The sequence below is a fragment of the Dromaius novaehollandiae genome, chromosome 13 (genome assembly GCF_036370855.1).
Source record: "Dromaius novaehollandiae isolate bDroNov1 chromosome 13, bDroNov1.hap1, whole genome shotgun sequence".
In the NCBI taxonomy this organism is placed as follows: domain Eukaryota; kingdom Metazoa; phylum Chordata; class Aves; order Casuariiformes; family Dromaiidae; genus Dromaius; species Dromaius novaehollandiae.
Window position 1 is genome coordinate 1468609 of NC_088110.1, and position 15335 is coordinate 1483943.

At 45.8% G+C, this 15335-nt stretch overlaps 1 protein-coding gene across 2 annotated transcripts in view; it reads right to left on the reverse strand.

Moving 5' to 3' along the window:
• PLEKHG4 (pleckstrin homology and RhoGEF domain containing G4) overlaps positions 1–15335 on the reverse strand; it is a 101576-nt gene that overhangs the window by 26821 nt on the left and 59420 nt on the right. For both annotated transcript variants that reach the window (XM_064519337.1, XM_064519338.1), the window contains exons 11-13: positions 7109–7247; positions 4440–4562; positions 3708–3899 (exon numbers count right to left, since the gene is read on the reverse strand). In XM_064519337.1, coding sequence (XP_064375407.1) covers positions 3708–3899; positions 4440–4562; positions 7109–7247 — 454 coding nt within the window. The remainder of the gene's footprint in view (positions 1–3707; positions 3900–4439; positions 4563–7108; positions 7248–15335) is intronic.

Sequence of the window (15335 nt, forward strand, 5' to 3'; positions counted from 1 at the left end):
AGGTGGGAACCACACCAAGTCGTGGCCCCAAGGCATGCAGCACCGAGCTGGTGTGAGGTGGCTCTGCCCTTTCAGATTGGGTTAGTGCTTTCTTTAGGCAGGATGACTTTTCGCTAGCAAGTATCAGGTGTCTTCACTACTGACTTTCTGCAGGACTGGGTGTCATCCCAGGGCTGGCGGAGGTTGTACTGCATGCTCTGGCTCATTAGACAGGCCCTGCCATTAGCCAGTGCTCTGGCTCATTAGACAGGCCCTGTCATTAGAGAGGCATTAGCCAGTGCTCCGGCTCATTAGACGTGCACACCACAAGACATGTAGCTGCAGCTCTGACAGGGGTCTCAAGGCACGCAGCTCTCCTAAGGCAATTGCAAGCCTGTGCTCACAGGCAGCTGGGCACTTTGCTCCTGCTAAAGTCAAGATCATGCAGAGACCAGAGGATGTAAGAACAACCAGGGAAAGAATTTCACCCACCGGAAGATGGAGAGAGAAAAACTTTTAAAGGGCTAATGAGGTAACCACAGAGAGGGAGACTTGCTCTAGCTCCTTCTGGTAATGAGACCGTGTCCACCACTGTGTTACGGTGAAGCCAGGATAGGCAGTGAGAGTGAAGGGTACTGGGGGCAGGCCTTGAAGACACCCAACAGCAAAGCAGACACCAGTGCTTTCGGTACAACATACACCCTTGCTTGCTCAGCTTCCCACTTCTCCCCCAAAGCGCAGTGTGTTGCCAGGTCCCATCACAGCCTGGAAACTGAGTAAACAAGGGACGGAGGCCAAGACCAGGCTGGAAGCCACAGGAAGATGGCAAGTCCACTAGTATGCCCACGCTGAGTCTGTGGTACTGAAAAACAATCCTCCCTCCCATAGCTGAGACAGGCAAGGCAGTTTCCTTTAGCACTCCTCCTTCTTCAGCCCAGCCAACATGCAGCCCTTGTCAGGCACCAAGAACTCCTGCCGCAAAGGAAGCATGGACAAATGCAAACATCCAGCTTGGCACTGATCATGGCTTTGGGGAAGGAGAGAGGGAAACCCACCAGCCCATGAGCAAGCTCTGTGCGGTCTGGCCCTGCTCAGCCTGCCTCATCACAGGGAGCTCTGACAGGCCTTTAGGAACTGCCAAGCAGTCAAAGACACGGTACGGTGTCCTGATGAGCCTTATGGGGCAATGCTGTCCTGCTTCATGGCCTGTTCAGCAGCCATATTCAGCACCCTACAAATCATTATCCTACCAGAGGCAGAAGAATGACAACAGAATGGAGCCTCCCACTCCTAGCAGGCAGCAAGACATGTGCAAGATGAACACCATGATCCCCGTGGTGGGAGCTCTACTCCCATGACACATGCGGAGATGTTTGGAGGGATCTGAGCTTGCCAACGCATTATCGTAGCGTGCATTGCTTATGCATCCTCAGGCTTCTTCCTCGAATCCTGGGGTCTGGCACACTGCAGGTTCTTTACAAGAAAAAAATCAAGGACACTGCTGAATTTAGACTGCTGCTATTGATCCCCTCATATATCAGGGAAGAGAAAAGGGGGCTTGGCAGGCACTAATAAGATCACTGCAGTAAGTTCAGAGCAGTTCAGCATCAGAAGAAAGTGAAATCAGTTTAAATAAAACCTGCTTTCCCCCCACCTCCCAGACCACATCACTAACTTTGCTTTGGGAAGGCACTAGGGAGCAATCTGGAGATCACGATCAAAATAACTGGCACTGGAAGAACTTTCAAGCTGTGCAGTAATATCTGCACTCATGCTGTAGGTACAGGATGTATGCCCTCCACGTCCCTGGTTTCAGCTGGCCACTGGTTCATAATGCTCATGTGTGGTATTTACAATGCTAACGTTATGTATAGTTCTACTGAAACCAGTGAGATCAAACTTCTTCTCTCTCACCAAGTGAGAGTATCTCTCCTCCACACTGAAGTTGTGTGCAGACGCATCGTGCCCCTATCATTCAGTTTTTGTTGGAGCTGTGCAGCATGAAAGGTACAACCAAAAGGGATACCGCTGCCAAGGACTGTGTTCCCCGATTGCCAGACACCAAAAGAAAAGCTAAATGAGTGGTGCTATCAAGTCCTAACAAAAGAAAATGGGCAATCTTTGGGGTCTGTGTAACAGTTGTGCCCCTGGGAACGGCCCAGGCTTCGAAGCCGTAGGAGAACACCCATTACTGTTGTGTGATGTCTGACTGTTGGCAACCTAAGAGCACCGCATGACCATGGTGTAGTTTTCATGCCTACACACAGGACAGAGCAGCCATCAGGTTCTGCAGCCTGTGCCTGTGCTCCAGATTTCTCCCACTTTGCTAGGTAGGTTCATACAGAACTGATGCTGGGCTTAACAACAGATTTCCAAAAGTTCTGGACAAGGCCTGTTACCTTTCTGTGCCTCAGTTTATCAGAAGGAATATGGAAAAAGCAGTACTTGCCAGGATCCTTATTAGGACCACTGTCATGGCAACTGGTGTTCAGGGAGCAGAGCAGCCACCAAACACCTGTGTTCCTGCCATTCTCTCACATCGCTGCACAGTACTTTGCTCTCCACAGGAAAAAAATGGCACATTCCCGCAGCAAGAGGGTCCCCTAACCACAGAGCAAAAGGAAGAGATGAACTAGAGCAGACCTGCAGAGCATCATCAAACAAACTCGGTCCTTGTCTGGCCTGACAGTGATGTTCTGGGCTGCCGTCTCCACATTCCTCCCTCACACAAGATGCTTCTCAATGTTCTCATGTTTAGCTGAATTTCCTCCCCCTCCCCTGAACACTTCTGACTGCCAAGGCAGCTCAGAGACAGCAACTAAGTGGCACTTACATCTGGTACAGCTTAACTTTTAGTGTCTTACTCTTTCTGGAATTTGAGAACTTCAATACCCAGTGTTTGCACAAGTGTCGAATAAATGGAGCACAGGCCCACTGGTCCTCTGTGCTTGCCAAAGCTGTATTTTAAAATGCACTTGAAGAAACTACTGTTTATTCATCTGCAGCTTTAGAAATTAAACCACGCCAAGTCCAACTGCAGGCCTGCTGAACGGGTGTATTCACATCAAACCAAAAAGGTGAGAATGCCAGAAATTCAGCACAGTCACCACAGATGTCATCTCCTCCTCCTTCCCAGCTGCTTGGGCTGACTCAGTCCTTGGGTTGACTCAGTCTTTGGGTCCCATTGCCTCAGCCACACTCCCCAGCACCCTGGTCTGGGGCTCCACTTCCTCACTCAGGCCTCCAAAACTGAGGAATTAGGCTATATTTAGGACCGAATAGCAGGATGATGTTCCTGATGCATCAGACTGAATCTACCACAGCCAGAGGATACAGTGTAAAAAGAACACAGGTACCTGTGTGGCCCAGTGGCCAAGGCCAGGCACAAGTCACCAAACTCTAGACTCCTGGTGATCAAGGCCAGCATTGCAACAACACTTCTATTAGATACAGTAACAATGATGGCCTGCAACCCAGAGCCTGGGATAGCAGACCATCTCCATTCTTAATAGATATGGACAATTCTTGAATACATACCCACCCTTTCTCCAAAATCCTGACTTGAAAAAAATCACTGCAGAAAACTCGAAGGGGCTTTTCCAAATCACAGATCCAGCTCCCTGTTGGTGCACAAACTGTATCTCATACCTTTCATAAACAATCAAGTTCTAGACTGAGTCCAAGCAGTCTTCTTACCCCTCATCCCTGCAGCAGATGCCTTGTCTCACCTTGTCAAAGAATTCATACAGCCTGACTGTCTCACAGATCCGATGCCTGTTTTCATCCAGCTGAGTGCAGAACTCCTCCAGCTGATCTCTATAGGTCTGCAGCTTCACTTTGTAAGCATGTATATCCACAGAGGAAAAGTCTTCCCATCGATCCATCTTCTTCAGTGCTTCCTGTCCCCTTCTGCAATATTCCTGAAAGCAAAATGCGATTGCATATGAGGATATGGAGACCTGACATGGATACAGCAGGTAGTCTTCAAAGCCATTAACAGCTGAGGCTAATTAGGCTGGGTTTGAGGTTTAAATCAGGTGGGTGTGATGTACGTGTTACAACAGAATTCTGAAGAGTCCTGACATCTAATATGATCTATATTAGCCACAGAGCAGCTTGTAAAGGCCTGTGGCCCTTAAAGGCCATAGACCAATTAGGATCAAAACAAGACAGTTTCAAGCACCTTAGCAGATTAAAAAGAAAATCTGTCTTCCATCACAATAGTTATTTTTCTCAAGACTGGCAAATGCCCTCAGCTGAGCACGGAGGGAGCTGGTGGCTTTGCCTACAACAGGAGGAGAGCTTGGAAGCTAAGCAGAGTAAATGAATGGCATGCACCTTGGTGATGAACCCTCCACCAACATCACTTTAGCATCATGGCTTTAGCTGAGCACACATGATGCATGGATACTGCCTCTCAGACTCTGAAGAATACCTTTTTCCAACCACACAACACTTACACTGGCAACGAGATCAAATTCTCTGAATTGCTTTTGTGCTTGAAGCAGCATCTCCAAAGAATCATCCAGGTTGACCATTTCTTTTAGTCGTTTTCTGCCAACGTTCTCAATCCAACGGCTGACCTAGGAGAGAAGGAAAAATCTCCACTATTAGTCAACTCCATGATACTTGGCAAGGCTGTCCTTTGTGTGGAAAGAACAGGGAACCGCTCTCATAAAGCTGGTCATTTCATTACTGGAAAGAATGTGCATATGCACTTCTCCCCCCATCTTGGCATTTCAGTGCAACCCTCCTGTTTGGACTTTTCCCATTTCAGGTTACTGAGTAATTGCTAACACAGCCTTATTATGTATTGCTCACACAGCCTTAGGCACAAACAAGGCAAGTAGTTGCCTGGGCTCTGTTTTGGGTGAGCCATGGTCTAATGTAAGCTCTGAAACTTGTAGGCTAGCCTGCTATTCCTCTTCTTCTAACCCCCAAATGGGATAAAGACCTCTCTGCTGCCAGATTTCCTACACTGCTTCCCATTTCTGACCGGCAGAAGGACATGAGCTACATTAATATGAACATACTGACAGATTCTCACCATTTGCAATGTTTCACAGTTCTCTGGGGCTCTCAGATATGGGGAGCTGCCTTCAGAAAACCCATACAGCCTCTACGTCAGAGCCCAGTCATTGCCATTGTTATAACTCTATATCCTCAACCACAGGCAGACAACTCATTAATGACACAAAGCAGACACAGTAGGGTGGGAAGGACAGCACAGCATCTCCATCAATGCAGGGTTTGAAAAACAGGCTAGTGAATTTGTCTGCAGTGCTTCAGGGATAGCTGCGCTGTGGGAAGGGACACACTAAAGAGGCTTTACTAAAGTGCCCTTTAGCCCTGTTTCTTTGTATCATCGAAATCCATATCCCAGTCCATACTCATGCTCAAGGACCAACTTCTATTCACCTCTGACTGTGTTCCTGGGCTGCGAGAGGGTCTGTGTGCGGGGAATAAGCCCACAGGCAAGAGGAGGAGATAGGGCTGGATTCCCAAGTTGTGACATACTGCAAAGGGGCACATCGCTGCTACCTAGTCCTCCTAGGCAGGCTTAAAAGCAGAAGCAGCTGCTGCCAGCAATGGCTGCCAACACTGGTGATCTGCAAGCAAAGAAATCTGGGAGCAGTCAGTTTTGCACAAATCAATCCAAAAGAGTCTAGCATAAAGCAGGGACAGTCTGGGGGACCTGCCTCTGTGTCCTTTCTTCATTTTTATTTGGTATTAGGAACCTGTGTGTTTAACTTTAAGGGTGTCTTTACTAGATTCTTGCAACACACTCCTTGTCCTGAACAGACAGAGCACGGTGCCCGAGTATCTACCCTGGGATGGGTAGGTCATTAAAACGCTTGGATATGCCTTGGCCTATGAAAACAACAGGGAGGCTCCAAACTATTTTGAAAATCCAATTCTCTCCAAAGGAGAGTCCAGAATCCTAGAAAAGCAATGGAGAAATGGTCCTAGTACTATCTTTAAGGATACAGGTTCTTAAGGAAAGCTCCACATAGCATACAATCCGTATGATATATATCCATACACACAAAGTCGTAAGTGATATATAAAGCTGCTCATTGTTGATGAGTTACAGCAAAGGAGATTTTCTACAAGAGTCAGACTAGGGACTCTGTATTTTGGAGGTAAAATTCAGGCTTAGGGAGCATATCTGGGAACTGCAACACTTCAAGAACTGATTAGATCTTGCAGAATGCTCAGAGGGCCTGAGCTATTTCATTGACTTTTTAAAGTTCTCTATCTACATGGCTAGAGGTTTCAAAGGTCTTTCTGGAAACCAGTATCTGTTTGCTTCAATAATTCCATGGCTGTAAAGGGTTGTCACCACTGCAAGGAAGGGAAGTGTAAGCCCCCACAGAATTGCAGGAGGGAGGTTAAGCATGGCTCTTGGTCTAAGGATAGTATGTTGCCCCCCTGCTTGGAGACTCTGTACACAGGGATTGCACCCAGAGGCAAAAGGAGTGTGCCTAGAGCACACTACATACCAAGGACCTGAGCACCGCACAGGAACCCAAACAGCAGAGTGTATAGCAGGGAAGGGTGCTAGTGTGGGGTAGGTATGTGATACATAGCTCATTCAGCAGCAGGACATAGGCAAACCATGCAGGATCTACAGGCCAGAGGGACACATGACCTCATCAGCAGCTTGATGCCATCACTCTGCTGCTTCTCCAAGTGGAGCATGAGGAACGGCTCCTCAGCGTTCTTGGTGGGACGGTACTTTTTCTGAGCAATGTGAGAAGGCATCCCACCTCCAGGTGTGCTGCCTACCGAAGAGTCGCTCCACTGCGGTTTCTGAGTCAGGAGAAACCTCACAGATATATATGGGATTTCACTGAGCTACATCTAGATAGCAGCACATCGGTAAAGGTCAGGAGACTTCTACCTGGGATCAGGAGATACCAGGCAAACACTGACTTGGTTCTCAACACATCTGAAAATCTATCCCAAATTCGCATGTTTAGTTGTTCGGGTCTTCTTTCTGAATGTCTACAGGCATCATTCTACAAGAAAACTCTCCGCACGAGAGATCAGCAGGCCCAGTACCTGCTGTGGGACACAGTCAGACGGTGGCAGCAGGCAGTCATTAGAGCTGACGAACAGGCCTTACCTCCTTAAAACATTCTTCCACTTTCTCGAACTCCATCACCAGCTCCAGTTCCTGGATGCGTTTGTTTGACAACATCACCAGTCGGTGAACGCCCTCATCAACTTGATTATAAAGCACGCTAGCAGCATCAAGTGCATCTCTGGAAGGGGATAATAGTCTGGTCAGGGGCTTTGCATTAGGTTCTCCCCCCAGCACTTCATACAAACATGAGCTGGCTAACAGCAGCCCTTCAGCCATCCTCCCAGTGGGACTCAGGTAATGGCCACCTCCATATGGAGAACAGAGGGAAAATTCCGTGGCTCCCTGCTCATTTCCATGAGCCACCGCTCTCTGTTTCCAGTGCAGAAGCCCTGGCAGGAAGGACAAGAGCATCTCCTCCCAGCCAGGCTCCTTGCAACATTTTAGTCTAAACCTCACATTAGAAAGCTGAGTCTCCTTTCCAATAAACACAGATCCTTCCATCAATGGGTTTTCACAAATCACAGGCTCAGGCAGTCTCAGCTTCTGAAACCACCAGAAGAAATCCAAATAAGTAAATAAACAATAAAAAAGCAAATGCTAGGATGCAAATCTCTCCAGAGCAACAAGAACAATATGAAACACCTGACAGTCTACTCCCTCTTATGAACTTCCACCAGCCAAACAAAAGAGCAATTTGTACAGCATCCCAGGGCCAAGAAAAGTTGAACTGAGCAGTGTTGTGTTGGAAGCACTCAAAGACAGAGCTCCGTGCCTTCCAAAGGCAGCTGTGCTGACCAAAGCCCAAGAGGCAACGCCATGTGGCACTCCTCTTGCCAGCTTGGCCACAGCAGAAGTTGATTTCCTGCATGCATAGGCAGGGATGGAGGAATGCAGGTTGGAGCCAGGGACTGAGCACATCCTTTAATCCAGGCAAGAAGATAAATATTAGCAAGTTCCTTTCAGATGTGTGTAGCACCTCTCCAACACAGGTTTGAGCAAATTGTAGGCAGGATCCAGGAGAGAGGATGGAATTCAAACTCATTGTTTTTTTGTGTTGCTGAACTTCTCGGGTTTCTTTTCTTCTGCTTCTAGATTTTCCTTCCTTTTATAAAGAATTAACTCAATGGACACCTACAACAAAATACTAAAATTTCTTTCAGCAGTGCACTATACCAGAAAGTGTAGCTGCTGGAGTGCCTCTTGTGCTTACCCTAAACCAGCTTCCATATACATTTGGCTTACAACATTCTGGCTTATGGCTTTTTTAAATCATATTATTAAAATTATCCAAAGCACTTGTGAAATAGACAGATAGCTAATAAAATTATGAAAGTTTTGCTAATGGAAATTAATACAAGCAGTTTAGGATTCATGTTCATCTCTGTCTTAACCTACAGACAATTTGAACCTGAAGTTTTTAGCTGGTACTTAACGGGCACGAGGCAGTGCAATAGCTCTGGACAACTAGCTCTGCATAGCAGAAATCCACAGGATTTTTCCAGTCAGAGTTCCACCTACTGCGTACTAGCCAGCTTCTCAAACCTCAGGCTCTTAGATACTTTTGTTTTTCCACTTCAAAATGACATTAGACTGAATGAATTTCTCCAAAGGGCAGCCAAAAAACCCAAACTGTTTCTGGACTAAGATCAGTACTACTGCAGTGCAGAGGAGACAGGTTCTCTACAGAGAGTCTGCAAGCTTAGATGGAAAGACCCAAGCTGTAAGGCTGCTCCTGCGTTTCCCAAAAGCACCCATAAACAAACAGTGATGATATCAGTCTGCCGTTTTGTAATCCTTTCCTAGTGACAGACCCAGATCCAAGCCAGGAGGCTGGCAGCAGCAGAGCCACAACCAGCGTCCAAGCCGAGCTCTGGAAAGCTTGTTTACAGAGCAGGTTCTAAAGGCAAGTTCCCTTCAGCAGCAGGGACATAGCTAGGAAAGCTAATGAGAAACAGTTCAGAAGACCTCTTAAAGTTATGCTTGGCAACAACATGAATGCTGTTGGTTTTTGTACAACAGAGAATATTTGTCAGATCCCAGTTTCTGAATATGGCTCTGGCACTGATTGCTAGACAGGCAGACACCCTTAGGTACTACTCTCATGGGTCTGAAGTCCCTGCTGGCTAAAATGCTCTCTTTTACTGAGGAAAGCAGATGTATATACCAAATTCTTCCCTTGCCAATGGCACAGACAAGCAAGCACCTACAACTTTACATGTTACAGGCTGCTAGATGCAAACATTTGCAATTGTTCACTCATGAGATGAAAGATTTTTCCATCTTTTCTCTGAGCTTCCAGAGAAATTAATTTGGTGTTGATGCTACTTTTTTGATAACACACATCAATAGGGTAGTTTCCTGCTACATTTTTCTGCAGAGGAAGTTCTTATGCACACCCAAAGCCATGAAAAGGAAAGAATGCACAATATCAATATTTAACAAGGTATTGCAAGACGGTAATCTGACAATGCAGTAACTTGAAACAAGAGTTCCAGCTCTTCTGTTGGCTGACCTAGCAATGTATGTAAGCTGATACAGGGAAAGGGAGCCCCACTCCACTCCTTCCCATACCTGATAGAGGAAATAGGACTCCAACTGTCCTGCTCTCCCCTCACAGGCTTCAAGCAATTCTCCTTGACAGAAGTCAGTCACAACCTGGGCTGGGAGGCTGTAAGTACTACAGAATCCCATGCAGCAGACAGCATGTTTCCCATAGTCATGAAACATAAGGTTCTTCTGAAGACAGCTCTGCAACTATGGAAAACACCCTTAAGGTACAGGGAGAGGAAGCTATTAATTAACAAAGTTTTTTTTTTTAATGGAAATACGTGGAATTAACAGCTCACTGGGTAGAGGTTAATTCACATGTGCCATCTCTGAGCCTCACGGATAAGACAGGTCATCTTGGAGCACAACTGAGATCAGTACTGGCCTCATGACCAGCAAACCACTCTGGGGAAAGTAAGGTTCAAAAAGGCAGCAATAAAATACAACTGCTGGCCCATCGATAGAGCCCAAGGAGACAGCCTTAAATGAAGAGAAAAGATTTGGATGAGTGGCTTGCTGGTGAGATGAAGGATTGAAAAAATCCTTCCCACAAGACACTGCTGTCCTGGTTCCAGACATATGCCTTGGCACTAGAGGAGGAAGTACATCAAATTGTTGGCTCTTCAGACCCTGAAGATGCCATTAAGGGCAAGCCTCCCTTGTATTTGCAAAAAGGGATAGGGAAGAACCAAGATACAGCTTCAAGTTTAAAAGTAAGCACTCAGTCCTCTGAGCCATCTGATACAATTGATGTCCTGGCAAATATGTGACAGCCACACATGTGCTCACAGATCTAGGGATACACAGTCATCTTCCCCTTACCTCAGCTGAGTCAATGATATTAAAAATGAGAGAGCATTCTGTTACCGAATGCACACAAGGAAACCTCTGCTTTTCAGATCCACAGAGACATCTTAAATTTCCAGAAAGTCAGAGTCCAAGATGCACTGGAAGTCTGCACTATCAACAGGAACTGGATAGAGAATTCCTCTCAAGTAATAGGGCTGGAAATCAGCTCTTGTCTTCATTTGTAAATTGGAGGACTTGGGCTGTTTAGGCAACGTATCATTGTTGAAAATCCCTTAGTCTTGCAATTTAAGTCATTTTGTTGTCTGTGAATGCTTGCAGCAGCCTACCGATACACTCATCGAGACACAATACAACACCCTAAAGCCGCCCCTTCTCCTGCTTCTGCCAACAGTTTGCTGAGTGACCGCACACAAGCCACCCAGAAGAAACGTTTCCAAAAGGCTCCCTGAGGTTCAGAGCCCCAGAGGAACTGCAGGTGTGTCCTTCATCCTCATCTGAGTTCCTCCAGCATCCCAGCACCTCACTCCTTTGTTTCAAGACACAAGCCCTGCACTTTTCACATGTCCTGCCTCGCCTGGCTGGCATTCATTAAAACCTTCACATCTAGTTGTTGGTCTCCTGTTGCATCTCCAAGGGAACCCATTCATACGTTGTCAGCTCTTGAGCGTTCAGTTTTACTGGCCAGACAGACTCGCTGACCAACATTCATCTTTTACTGCCTTACACAGAGGAAAATATAACCCCTTTCACCCAAGTAGGTAGGCAAACTGAACCAAACAAAGAAATCCCTCACAGTCCATGGGAAAGCTTGTTTTTTTCAATTCACTTAAACAGCGCCCAATGGAGATTTCTTGTGAGAACTGGAAGTGCCCAAGTGTGTTCTCCCAACCCTGTATACATCTGTTCACCTATCTACAGATGTCCATCCTAAGTCATTTCTAGTATACTAATAAACTCGATGATGTCTTGCAACAGTGAGTTCCACAGGATAATTATAGCTTGTACAAACAAATCTTTCTTTTTCAGAGACAGACTTAAAAGCTTTTCATTCTTGCCCTTGATTGCTTTCAAGGCAGCTTGGAGTAAACAAAACAAATATTGAAAACTTGGCTGGAGAAGAAAAAGTGGCTTGTAACCAGCTACACAAAGTGAAACACATGGTTAATCGCCTTGAAGAGATTTTGACAGTGGCCTGTGCAACTCTGAGGAAGAAAAGCAGGGAGTTGTCTGAAGCCAGTGGAAAGTTTTGTCTAAGCCTGGATTTGTTTGGATGCATTGAAATTTCCCCGCACATGTGAGTGCGGTAGGAAGTCTTTCACTACATTCTTCCATGGTCAAATCATTCAAAGCAATTTTGCAATAGTGCAGAGTCAATATAATTTATAGCAAAAAGGAGTAGCTTGATGTCAGTTTATGTTTCCCCAAATCCTGTTTTCATTGGGCAATTATCAATTCAGTGGAAAAGGTTCCAAATGTCTTCAGCTTTCTGGAGAAGTGCCCAACTGTTGTATAACGTTAGGGTAATTTTAAACCTATAATTTAGAGAGAAAAAAAGACTATTTCTGTCTGAACCCATCCTTCAGAACACTAGCCTTGGAGAGTTACACTTCAGTTTTCAAAGCAAAATGCCTGACTTGTGTATGAAAATACATAGCCACTGAAGAGGTCTCTAGCTGGAGAAAAGGAATAAAACTCTTCTAACCAACAGCAAGAGGAGCAGAAATAAAGACAGTGCTAAAAGCAGAGCACATCCTCTGACTGACCCTGGTCAATTTTTAAAACGGCGAAAGTCCAAGGATGGAAGGAACACAAGACATACTGCCCTTTGTTTGCATATTTGACAGTGCTTAAGCAAGTTTACTCTAGCTAACTTGCACAGGCAAACCAGATATCCCTAATCCTTCCGTAATTTAGAAGAAACATAGCCAGATGCTACAACATCAGCATCATCTAGTCCTCTGCTCCTGGTGTTGAACTTCCCTAGTGGATGTCTCTATAGGTTTTGGTAGAAAAGGAGCAGGATCTGGCAACTAAGAGATTTAAAGGCATGTTCTGACATTAGTCCAATTTACTTGTGCTGACACCTGGACTGCAATCATTTATACATCCTGGACTATCTTTCAGGCAGAAATCCTTGCAGAATTGCAGGGGAAGTGCCTTAGGACTGTTTTGCTAGAACATAAATGCACTAGAGATTCTCCTGGTCATTAATGCATTTCAGTAGCAACATGATTGCCACATCTGTAACAATCCCATAAAAGGAGGCCAACCTCAAATGCACCTTCCTGTTCTTCAAGCTGAAAGTTTGCATTCAGCTGAGGTTATCATCTGAAAAAGCCATGGTGAAGCTAATGCAGGTTCTGCTAAATAAACTGTGATTACTCGCCAGCTGCTGCACACAAATAGCCACAGTGGTTTTATTTACCTTATAAAAGCACTTGAGCAGTTGGATACAGTTTTTAGAATACCAGAGTGTCCCTAGAAAGGCACAGAGGTCAAATACCAAGTTTGGGGCTGCTTGTGGGATACCTGCAGTTCATGATGGGAACAGTATTTCTGGCTAAGTCCACAGACCTGACTGAAGCCCTCCTCACTGGGTTATCTGTCAAGCACATTTACTGGGAACGACGCCAACCAATTAATACGTAATTGCTTAGAGAATTCTCTACAGAAGCACAGTTTACTTAAACATTTTTTTTAGCAGAAGTATATTCTGAAGTCTCTTTAAAAGCAATGGGATTGAAGCATATGCTTAAACAAGGGTCCAAGTCCTGTCCCAAACTGCAGCCTCAGATTCCTTTGCCCACCTGACCTGCATTCAGTTAAAATAAAGCTCTGCTCAGACTTCAGTTGATTTTACATCCCAGTAAGCTCTCTAAAACTGACCGGAAGAAAAAGAGAAGAAAAATAGACACCCTAAACCAAGAAATAGCCTACTTATGGGGAAAGCTCACTCCAAAGCAGAGCTTGAGAGAGGACGTGGCAACACTGCTCTGGGAGCACCAAGCGTCAAACTGTGGTTTTCTATCAGCTGTAAAAAGCTCTCTACCCTCAAATCTCATGCCATTTACATTAACCTATTCATTTATATACTTGTTATCTAGCTGGCCACACAAGTGTGACAGCTGTGTTCCTGGAGTTAGTATTGCCATGGTTTCAAGATGCCCTGGTTAAGTCTATACGCGTTGTCATTTAAAGCCACACACCTGTTTCCCTGATACGCCCTCCTTTTACACACTCCCCATCTCTATGATACAGGTAACAGCACTAACTGTGCTATTAACCACCGCAGCATTAGAAACATCTACCCCAGCTCCACCAGATAAAAAACATCGCTGGTGGGACAGTCTGAGGCTGAGCCAGGAACATCAGATGGCTCAGCTAACATCCTATACTGGAAACTTATTGCAATTTTTTCCACACTATTTTTAAACAGTTAAAACACACAGTGTCATTAAGTACCTAACACCCTGTTAGCATGAAGATCGCAAACAAGAACAAGCAAGACAGAAGTCCTTTGGGCAAATTCCCTCTGAACCCAAGAAGACTTAGGATATAGACAGAAGAGAGTAAACAGTAGAAGGGGAGCTAAGGGGGGTCATCTCATGAAAAGCCCTGAAGAACAATGAAAACTTACCTATAAAGATCTCCGCAATCTTTCACCTCTCTGCAAATGCCACAACTGGCTCCACATAGCACTTCACACACTCAGAACAACGACGGCTCCAGACTCCTTTATGAGCAGAGCAACAAGGTTTGTTTAATGCGAGTGTAAGTGCTTCTCACCAGGCTAAAACCACCACGCAAATACAGGGAACAGGTTAGACTGTAAAGAAGATGAATACCAAGCACCACAGTATGTGTTTGGATAGAAATGTCACTGTGCGCTCCTCCCTCTGCCTGACACAACCAAATAAGAAATGGAAGAGCACTACCACCCCAGCACTGCTAAGGGCCAAAGGTTTAGTGTTTGTCAGCATCTTCTGTGTCACCAGCGACAGCCCAGAGGCGTCTCGTACAAGAAAGCTGCCAAACTCTGAGACCAGCATTTAAGAGCAGTTTTTCACCTCACTTCAAGCAATAGTAAGAGTTTGTCTGAACCAAAAGATGAAGATGCCAGGAGAGACATACCAGCCTGGCATTGATAAGTGCATCTCAGCACTGAGAGGGACACGAGCATTGCCTTCTTCTGAAGCGCATGCAAACATACAGAGCAGCAACCATCGCACTGGGCACTGCACAGAGAGAAACAAACACACCTCTAAAGCAGAAGTGAGATGGAAAAAGACAGTATCACCTTCGGTGAGAATTACCCAAATGCGGTTCGCCTGGCTGTGACCACCAATATATGGCAGCAGCCGTCATCTAGCAGGTGCACACCTTCTGCCTTTCAACCCCAGAATGCTATCCCACTGAGCCTCCCCAAACTGGGACCGAAACACCAGACACCACCTTCCCTCACCCCCAACTCGTCTCACATTTTGGATGGCCACCTCAGTCTTCCTGCCTCTACGGCAGACAGACACAGCTCCAGATGGTGCTAATGCAGTGCCTGCGCAGGCCCTCCTGGAGCTCCTGACACTTCGCACCCTGTCAAGGTTTACTTCTGCTGGAAGTTGCTCATACACCACTTTGCAGAGTGACACGTACCTTTAAACTGTCTTGGAGCATGAGTTGCTACTAACAGGAGTCTTGCAAGTCCTACAGCAACACAGATATACCACACTGCTTCATCGACAGCAGAGATCCCTAAATTAATTGGCCAGAGCTTAAATAACTTCAAGCAGATCTAGTTCCTTGATACTGCAGATGGAAGTGGGGGTAGAGAGGAGTCCATGTTATACAGAAAGCAGATGGTCTTCTGACTGTCTCAGATGATTTAATTCCCTTTTGTTGCCAGCACCACCAA